At 52.7% G+C, this 10,219-nt stretch overlaps 1 protein-coding gene across 1 annotated transcript; it reads left to right on the forward strand.

Moving 5' to 3' along the window:
* Positions 1-44: 44 nt before the first annotated feature.
* SNRNP40 (small nuclear ribonucleoprotein U5 subunit 40) lies at positions 45-8,534 on the forward strand. The gene is made up of 10 exons (XM_082071338.1): positions 45-264; positions 933-1,062; positions 1,365-1,458; positions 2,028-2,193; positions 2,688-2,810; positions 3,773-3,893; positions 4,609-4,691; positions 5,124-5,185; positions 6,300-6,403; positions 8,132-8,534. Exons 1-10 carry the CDS (start codon positions 76-78, stop codon positions 8,179-8,181), a joined length of 1,122 nt encoding a protein of 373 aa, XP_081927464.1. The 5' UTR covers positions 45-75; the 3' UTR covers positions 8,182-8,534.
* The last annotated feature ends 1,685 nt before the right edge of the window (positions 8,535-10,219 follow it).

The raw sequence follows: 10,219 nt of genomic DNA on the forward strand, positions 1-10,219 counted from the left end.
GCGGCCGGACGCTATGCGGCTGACCAATGGGAGAGCGGGAGGGCGGGGCGGAGCGGGCGCGCGGCGGCGGCGGCGATGATCGAGCAGCAGAAGCGGAAGGTCCCGGGCGGCCCCGGCGCCGCTCCCGCCCCCGCCCCCGGCGCTGCCCCCGGCCCCGACCTCCCGCTCGTGCCCGCGGCGGCCAAGCGGCCCCGCCATGAGCTGCCGGGGGCGCCGGGCGGCGGCGGGGGGGGGCAGCCCCCAGCCGGGGCCCTGCTGCAGGCGGTACGGGGGGAGGCTGAGGGGAAACGGCCTCTGAGGGGATGGCGGGGAGAAGAAACACCCGGGAGGGGATGGCGGGATTGGGGTGAGGGGGATGGCGGGGCCGGGGGGCCTGGCCGTGCTCCGGGGATGCTCCTTGTTTCCTCCATGGCGTTCCCTTGTAGGAGCGATTATCTTGCCAATATAATAAGCCCAGGCAGGATCTCTCAGCAAAGCATATTTTATTAACGATTTTGCAAGGCCGGGTAGGCACACAGACCAGGGCAAAAAGCCGCTGCTTATATCCCCCCCAAATCCCGGCTGCAAATTCCCTTCCCCGTTCCCCTTTGGTTGGGTACGGGATTCACAGACTACCTGACAGTCCCGGTGTCCTGCTTCCGTTTACCTCTCTCACTAGTTTAATTCTAATAACTCCCTTATTGATTTATTTCCATTTAAGGTATGGTTTCTTGGCTGTCTGGTTAACCGTCCCCATAGCCTGACTTTTAACCACAGGAATCGTTTTGCATTCCATGATTAGTGCAAAGGGGCTTTGTTTTACGTTCAGGATCTGATAGCTGATGTACCTCAGTCCCCACCTGCTGGGGACTCGGATCCCCAGTTGTGCAAACAGCATTTCCTCCTTCCATGGCTCCTCACACCCTCGCCCGGCTGCCCCATTGTCTCCGCAGGGCCCGCCGCGCTGCTCCTCGCTGCAGGCGCCCATCATGCTGCTCTCGGGGCACGAAGGGGAGGTGTACTGCTGCAAGTTCCACCCCAACGGCAACACCCTCGCCTCCGCCGGCTTCGACAGGCTCATCCGTGAGTACCAGCCTCGCCATTATGCTGTGGTGGGGAGCCCGACCCCCCTGGCTCCAAGCTCCTTTCAGGCAGGTCAGAGATCAGAAGGTCTCCCCTCAGCTCCTGTTCTCCAGCTGAACCCCCAGGTCCCTCAGCCGCTCCATCACACTTGTGCTCCAGCCCCTTCACCCATGCGTCATCCCACGTTAGAGATGACAGCGGTGATGGTTCCTGCTTCTTTTTGTTGAATTCCCAGAGAACAGCTCCATCCCAGCGGGGAGGTGTTTGTTTCCTGTACTTACCTTTCTGTTCCTGTCCCTCAGTGCTGTGGAACGTCTACGGGGACTGTGACAACTACGCCACCCTGAAGGGACACAGCGGGGCAGTCATGGAGCTGCACTATAACACAGACGGCAGGTGAGTTACGTGCAAATGGCCTTTGGCTCTTTCTGAGGGAAGATGTTTTCTGCTGGCCAGGTCCCTGAGTCCCTGCTCAGTCCATGGCACATACAGCAAGCGCTTGTGTGTGGCTTTCCCAGGTGAGACCTGGTGCCTTCTTGAGTCTGAGTCTAAGATCTGGGATCCCCCACGACCTGCCAGTGCCCAAGTGTCTTGAGGGACACAAGAAAGTTTGTGTTGGTCACTGGAGTGGAAAAGAGAACAAGTGAGATGTTTGTTTTGCATCTGAGCTGTTGCCACTGAGCTTTTCTTCCTGTGTTTGCCCCCAATAGTGCGTGAGGAGGCGGAAAACCAATTTATACGTGTCTACAAATGGGGTTAATGGAAGTGCCTCTAGTGTAGCTGCCCCACTGCCAGTTGGCCTCCTCTGAAACTTCACCTTTGTCTTGGCATATGGGGGAGATTCTTTGCCACGGCCTATTCCCACTAAATATTTCAAGCATTATTTGCAAAACTTAAGAGTAAAACAGGTGGGAAGGGGGAACGGTGTCTGCAACGGGGCGCCTCACAGCCGCTCTCCCCCGCAGCATGCTGTTCTCGGCGTCCACAGACAAAACCGTGGCTGTGTGGGACAGCGAGACCGGAGAGAGGGTGAAGAGGCTGAAGGGCCACACCTCGTTCGTGAACTCCTGTTACCCGGCGCGGCGAGGGCCGCAGCTGGTCTGCACGGGCAGTGACGACGGGACAGTGAAGGTCAGTGTATCGTGTGAGGGGATGGTCTGGGGTGAACATCAGGCAGGGTCTTTGAAAACATTTTGGGTGTTCTTCCCATTTAAGGGGGCTAAATCCAGCTTTTTATAACTTGTATTATTTCATTATCTGTTAAGTTTGATTTCAGAATTTAAAAATTCTAAATAAAATTTGACTGTGCTTCTTTTTTGTGTAATGCTTGGGGAGAGAGCGAGGAGATTCATCCACCCAGTTATACTTTTTCTGCTGAACTGCATTAACAGAGCAGGAAAAAGATGAAGAGATACTGAGATCTCACACACTTGTCCCTTCTTCCCTCCCCGCATTCCTGTGCTCCAACCACACTGGGCTTTCATTCTTTTTTGCAGAGATCTCCTGAGATCTAAAAGAGAGAATTTCAGACAAGTGTTCTGAGTTTCTACCAAGTGTTAAGGCAACTCTGTAAGTTTATCCTTAAATATCTATATGCAACTTTTACAACTGCTGCATCTTTTCAGCTGTGGGATATCAGGAAAAAAGCTGCTGTCCAGACATTCCAGAACACGTACCAGGTCCTGGCAGTGACTTTCAATGACACCAGTGATCAGATCATATCCGGAGGCATTGACAACGATATTAAGGTAGGACACCCATGTCCTTGTGTCCCTTTCCCACCACACACACCTTTTCCATCTCATCACATCAAGGACAGACATGGGAGCATGTTGGTTAATTTTACAGTCACAAGGACCGTGCGGACACGCTGTGCCCAACCTCGCTGTTGATGCAGGGCCAATAAACACACAGGGAGCTGCTCCAGGGCTGTTTGCCACGTGACAGCCTGGGCAGCCCTGGCATTTCCAGGCAGGCGTCCCAGCGCTGCTGTCACCCGCTGCAGCCCGTGTCTGCTGGCTCTTTTGGCAGCGTGTGCCCGTCCCGGAGGCTCTAGAGCCATATATGAGGTAAACTAGAGAAAATGTGGTGACGCATCCACACTCTCTGCCCTCTGCTCCAGTTTACAATGCACTTTGTCACCTGCTAGTGTGGAAAGTTCTAATTTAAGAGCGAGCTCAGTGTTTCATTCAGCTGGTAACCGAGATCCTCCCGGTAGCTGGACAGTTCAGTCTTCTACTGTCCTTTCAGCCTCGGGCGCCAGCCTTCCCAGGCCTGGGCAGCACGTGCTTGTCAGAGCCGTCGCTGAGTGTAGCACTGACTCTAGATCTGTTCCGACTGCCCCTGGAAAAGCCATAACTCTTTGGGAAAGAGCAGCGTGAAATTTTGGGGATTAAACAACTGCTCTGTGCCATCAGTCAGTGCAATTTGGGGGCAAAAGCCAGATGGGAGCGATTCCCACATGTGTGGGGCTGTTGACATTTAACTCCTCGGTGGTTGGACACATTTAGAAGTCTTCCAAGGGGCAAATTCCATTTTTTCCTACAACACACATAAAATAGCCTCACATTTTAGCCATTCAGACCCCGCCAACAGAAATCAAAAGCTGATGTCATCAGCTGACTGACCGCTACCAGTGTGAAATGCTTTGGAAATGGCAGCTCAAACCGTCTTGGCTGCCTTTGTTAAGCCACAGTGTTGTGTCTGACAGGTGTGGGACCTTCGCCAGAACAAGCTCACTTACACCATGAGGGGACACGCGGACTCGGTGACGGGGCTCAGTCTGAGTTCGGAAGGCTCCTACCTGCTCTCCAACGCCATGGACAACACAGGTACGTCCCACCTGACGTGAGAGCGCAGCTTTGCGTGGCGTTATGAAAGAGGCAGCTCAAATAATTTGATGTAGAAAAGCAAGAGCCAGATGTGGGGATGGGCTGAATTTGGCTCCAGAGATAAAACCTGAATTCCTGTTGTGATGCCAGTCAGAGTCGTGTCCTTTGGCAGGAGGGAGCAGCTTCATCGGGAGGGTTTGTCACGACTCCCGAAGGGCAGCGGGGACACACGTCATTTGGGCAGACAGTTGAGCGTGATTGTGGTCTGGCTCTTGTTGGGGCGGTTTGGCTGTTTCCCCACAGCGGGGTGTGACAGCGGGTTCCAAACCGCCGCTCTCCTGTGTGGGGGTGCTCAGCGGAGCTGATCTGATGAGCAGCCTGATCATGGAGTGTGTGAGAATAAAGCAAATGCTCATTTAAGGAGATGGTGGCTCGTTTGGGTAATAGTTGGTTTGGGTTTTTCCCCTCCCGTTGGCAGCGGTCTGAGTATAATTATAGATTTCTGCGTTTGACCTTTCACATCAAAGCTTTCTGCAGGGGAAAGCTGCTGGTTTCCTTTTGCTTCTGGGGAAACCTCGGTGTGAAAAGAACAAGGAGCGTGACCGGGGCTTTGCTCGTTAGCAGCGTGTCTTAGGAAAAGGAACATTTCCAGACACTGACCTTGTCCCCAAGCCTCTGCCATCGTCAGCTCATTACCGCCCGCTCTCTCTTGCAGTTCGCATCTGGGATGTGCGACCGTTTGCCCCTAAGGAGAGATGTGTCAAGATTTTCCAGGGGAACGTGCATAATTTTGAGAAGGTGAGTGGACTGCAGGCTGAGACGTGATTGTTTGTAAAATGCTGCTGCTATTAACTTTTCCGTAAATTGTTTTTTTAAATCCAAGTTTAAACCAGAAAGGCGTTAATAAGAAATCAAAGAAAGATTAATGCACAAAGTGGGATTCCTATTAAAGATGCAGTAACAAGATTTCTTTGCTCGGTTCAGCAACAATTAGCTGTAAATTAAGTATTTTCTACATTTACTATCTACTTTGTGTAAAATAACAAGGCACTGGATGTTTCCAGCAATAAAATAAAATCTAATTACCACCTCATCTTCTGAAGGGAGATCATTAAAGTGATGCTCATGATATTTAAAGTCTCACGGTGACTTTAATTTGAGTAGAAGGGGAAACAAAATCTTTCTTTGGAAATAGATCTGTGCACTTTTGTGGTATTTTTTAAATTTCAGAATCTTCTGAGGTGCTCTTGGTCCCCGGATGGGAGTAAAATCGCGGGGGGATCGGCTGACAGGTGAGTTACCACCACATTGGTGGCCCAGGTTCTTGCAGTCACGTCAGCAGATGCTTGTGAGGGTCTGGGGGAAGCGTGTAGTGAGGGGTTGTACCGATAAGGACCACAAATACCCGTTAAATTGCTGTGTGGCAGCTTGCAGGAGGCACCAGTGGTGTTCCAAGGGTCATTCTTGATCCTTCCTTTAATTAATTAAAGAAGAAATAAAGATCTGACTGAATTAGCACATATTGGACTTTTAAATAAGATATTCTATAAATTAAGGCGACTGAGGAGTAAAACGATCAAGGGAGGAAGGCGGCAGAGGGGCCGTGCCAGACACTGAAGGTCACATGAAGGGTACCAGCCTCTGCTGGAGCGTGTCCAGATGCGCTCGCGGTGACATCGAGCCAGGAATTCCTGCAGGCCGGAGTCCAGGGCATGGAGCAGTAGTAATCAGCAAATTAACGAGTTTCTGATAGAGGAGAGGGAGAACTTCAGCTCTCGCTGCCCAGATATAGCGGGGGGGCTGTCACAGCGAGCGGCTGAGACCTGACTCCTTTCCAGCGCTGCCGGGCAGTGACGGGCACACGTGGCGGAGAAATGTCTGTGTGTGAGCTCCGCTTGGCGGCACATCTTAGAATTATAGAATTATAGAATCATTTGGTTGGAAGAGACCCTCAAGATCATAGAGTCCAACCATAATCCAACTCTAGCCCTACCCCATGTCCCTGAGAACCTCATCTCTGTCTGTTCAGCCCTCCAGGGATGGTGACTCCACCACTGCCCTGGGCAGCCTGTTCCAATGCCTGACATAGAATCATAGAATGATTTTCTCCTGTTTCCCACTGTGTTGCTGCAATATTGAGGGCCTTGTGCTCTCAAACCCATCCCTGTGCCCCGAGGGCTGAGATGGGGCTGCTGTGCTGTGATGGTGCTGAGGCTTTTAGCACCAGGTTGCCACGTGAGCTCCTGCCTGCTCCCACCTCTGCTCTTCTGGATGTGGCCACGCAGCATTTTGCTCCTGAGAAACTCCTTCTTTATTCACACTGAGAGCTGCACCTGCTTCAGCCGGGGTGGGGAACCACTGCAAGGAGCTTTCCCTTCTCAAATGCTCATCATGACTCTCTTGCAGGTTTGTCTACGTGTGGGACACCACATCCAGGAGGATTTTGTACAAGCTGCCAGGCCACGCTGGGTCTGTGAATGAACTGGCTTTCCATCCCGAGGAACCCATTAGTAAGTCCTCCCCACATCAGGTCAGCTGGGGAAATAGTTGCAGGGCTGGCTAGACTTTATCTTCTGGAAAACAGCCCCAGAATCGCCTGTGGCCCGTAGCTCCACATATCATGGACAGACTTAAGGGTGGCAGGTCCCTTACTGCTCCTCTCCTGCAGATGGAAGCGGGGCTGAGAGTGCCTGGGGGTCCTGGGCTGAGCTCAGGGGCTTTGCTCCGTGTCCTGGGGGCTTTGCTCCGTGTCCGGCCCCTGCGCAGACTGTTGGGGGGACAGCCGCACAGCAGCAGCGCAGCTGCGGTGGCCGGGGCTGGTGGTGACCTGCGGGTGGCCACGAGCTGGGGCTTGGTTGCCGCTGCCAGGGGCTTGTCCACACTTTCCCAGGGCCATTGGAAAAAGTTTTGGGGTACCTGGGTTTGGACACAAGGGTATGACCACATGTTCGGTGACGATGGAAGGAGCTGTAGTAACCTGGGAGCATCTCTGTGGCCTCTGACTTACCCAAAAGCCATAGGGATCAAACAAGGCTCCTTGTGCAGCGGGTTTTGTCCCCGTTCGAGAGATGTCCTGTGCGGGGTGTCACATATCAGAGCTGGTGGCTTTTTCAGAACTGTTGTAACCCCCCTGCATTAGCTGAGAGCAGGTTTCGTATCAGTGTCTGGGCACAGCAGGCAGGACCGCAGGGTGCTCTGTGTTTCTATGGGAACACTTGCACCCTCAGCCAGGTCACCATGTTGCTCCAGCCAAAAACTGACACAAGTCAGCCCCAAAGTGAAGCCAAGAGCTCGGCTGCGCGGGGCTGACGGTCTCTGCGGCAGGGCAGTGAGCGATGGGCTTGTGCCGCGGTTATTCATGGCCCTGCCTCCAGGCTGGAGACCACGCTGAGGAGCAGAGCGATCTCTCCTCTGCCGTGTGTTTGCAACTGTTGCGCTGAGCTCTTTGTGAATCAATCACTCAGCTTAAAATAAAAATTAAAAACCCAGCCAGGCGTTGCATACGAGTTATGCAATTGATTTCTGTTAACGTCTGGGAACGTTAATCTTGTAAATCATTGCACCTGCTCCACAATCCTTATCTGCGCGGGAGGGTGCACGGGGAGCCCAAATGCAGTGAGATGACAGACGCCAGACGTAGATGACAGACGTTCACGTAGAAATCCCCAGATCTCTCCTGGACTCAGATGAAACCATTGTCGGTGTCACGAGCAGCACTCCTGGGTCATTCTTTTGATGCTCGTGTCTTGAATCCCATGAAGAGCCTTTTCTGAATTATGGTGGCTTGATGTGGTGTGGTTGGGTGCCGACTGCATTTTGCCTGTTCTGATAAAATAGCACCGTCCTGGCGCGGCTTTCCTGGCCGGCCTGTGCCCTCTAGTGGCACGTAGTCCTGACGGCGGTGTCCGCTTTGCGATCTGAACTCTCCTAGCAATTAAAAACGTGTTTCATGATGCTGGAGAGTGTGTTTATACGCTCCTCTTTAGCATTTTAATGCTTAGACATTGCAGGCAGGACGCGGCGATGCCTGCCTTGGGACGGGGAACGGCAGCCAGCGCACGCAGCCTGTGCTGAGGTGTCAGAGCTGTAATTCCACAAAGTGTTTTTTTGGGAAACAAATGAGGTTTGGTCTTCTAGCTGGCTTCCAGCAAGCGAAGCGAGTACTTCAAACAGCGTGTCGTTAGCGCAGGTCTCAAACCGCTGTGTTTCATTTTCGTATTCCTCTCTCTCCCCCGCAGTTCTCTCCGCGTCCAGCGACAAGAGGCTGTACATGGGGGAGATCCAGTGACGGCGCTGGCGGGTCGGTGCCCTCGCCGCCCGGCTGACGGCCGTTGGCGACGCTGCTCCCCTGTGGCGGCGGGAAGCACTGGAGTGGCTCAGTGAGCCCCTCTGGCCGCTGTTCCGCCCGCCCATTCTCACCGTACGGCTCCTTTCCACCCCCCAATCTTTGGGGAGGAAGGAAAATTTCAAATTGAAAATATTTTCATTTCGGCTGTACCACCGACTATTAAACCCCTACCCGGATCACTTGAAATTGCTAAAATTTGTTTAAATTCCACATGTGGCTTGTATATTCCCTGTTGAATGTCTGTTGTTTTTTTTTATATGGTCAAAACTGAAATAGACAGCTTTTTACAAGAACTGTGTGCGTGGGATTTATTGTTCTGTTTTACTTTTCTATTGTACAATACTAAATCAAGGCCCTCGCTCGTATATAACCCGGGGAAACCATCGACGTTCACTTCAGAAGAGCAGCTTTATTTTTTATTCATGGCAATAAAAATGACCACACTTGAAATAATTATTGGGCTACTGCTGAAGCCTATTTTTGTGTTTTGAGTAAAATCCAGCCTCCTGCTGTAAATAAATGTGTAGGGAGTGAGTTTTCAGTGACAGGTGCAGCGTGTTCAGAGCTCGGTGGGGGAGCCGGCCTGGCTGAGCCCCACGTAGCGCCGGGCGCCCCTTTGGCGGGTGCACGGCAGCTGCTCTGGACCCAACTCCCTTCTAGACGTGAGGAAGGAATTGTTGGCCTGAGGGTGGTGAGGGCCTGGCCCAGGTACCCAGAGAGGGGGTGGATGAACCATCCCTGAGACACCCCAGGCCAGGCTGGACGGGGTCTGAGCAACCTGAGCTGGGGAAGATGGCCCTGTCATGGCAGGGGGGGCACTGGGGGGCTGGGAAGGTCCTTCAACATAAACCATATGTGATTCTGTGATTCTATGCACATGCACACACTACACACACACATGCACACACTACACACACACATGCACCCCTCGCAGACACTGCCAGGGCCAGCACTGCCACCAGCCGTCGGGGACAGGCCGATGTCCCACACTGGGCGGCAACATGGGGGGATTTGGGGCCGGTTTCCCCCCGGCTGCCCCCAAGTGAGCGCGGGCACCTCTTGCTTCCCATCCCGCGGCAGCCGCAGGGCACAGCAGCAGCAAACCGTTAACAGCATCGGCTGAGCGCAGAGAAAATTGTTTTCTTAACCAGGTTTATTCCTCCAAGGGAGGTATTTGCTTGAGAGATTTCCACTATAAATTAAATCTGTCCTGGGAGCCGGATAAACAGCTTTGGTGAGGAACGCCGGCTGCGTCACCCCAGCACGGGGCAGGGTGCAGATCCTGCCTGGGTGCTGGAGACCCCCATGCTAGGCACTACGGGGACATCGCCAGGAGGTCTCAGTTCGGCCACCCCTCTCATTACCCCCTTGTCCCCCCTCCAGCGCTCTCCCCACCTTTCCCCGCTGCTGCTCAGAGCCTTCTAATGGATTTTGATAGTTACAATATGCAAGTGATAATTTCTAAAAGAATGGAAAACAATTATTTGCTCTGCTGGGGGATTAGATGATATTTAGTCTCTATTTAATGGAAAACTAATTAAATTACATGAGCAAGTGAATAGAAATTTTTTGTTAATTATGAATTTTGCGAGCTACAAAGGCTAAATGATGATGGATTCTGTAATCTGCCTCACTCTTCGCTAGACGCCGAGATAAGATGACAGCTGAGGAAGAATGGAGTGAATGCATTTTAATTTCTATATCGATTCAATAACAGCCGGCTGAACAGCGATCCATTAACGGCGATCCACGGGAGCTGACGTTGATTGGCAGGCTGACGGCTAATTATGTTAAAATTGGGGGGAGGTTGGTTAAATAGATGTGTGGTTATTACTGGAGGTGGTTTGGTTTGCTCCATCGTGGCGCTTCCCTTGGTCCCTTGGTGGCAGATGCCTCACGTGGGGTGACACCAAGTGACACTCAGGGCTCTGAGTCGCTGGCACTTGGGGCTGTTCCCAGGTGAAGCCAGGAGGGCTGG

Source organism: Streptopelia decaocto (assembly GCF_964273445.1).
Source record: "Streptopelia decaocto genome assembly, chromosome: 23".
Classification (NCBI taxonomy): Eukaryota; Metazoa; Chordata; class Aves; order Columbiformes; family Columbidae; genus Streptopelia; species Streptopelia decaocto.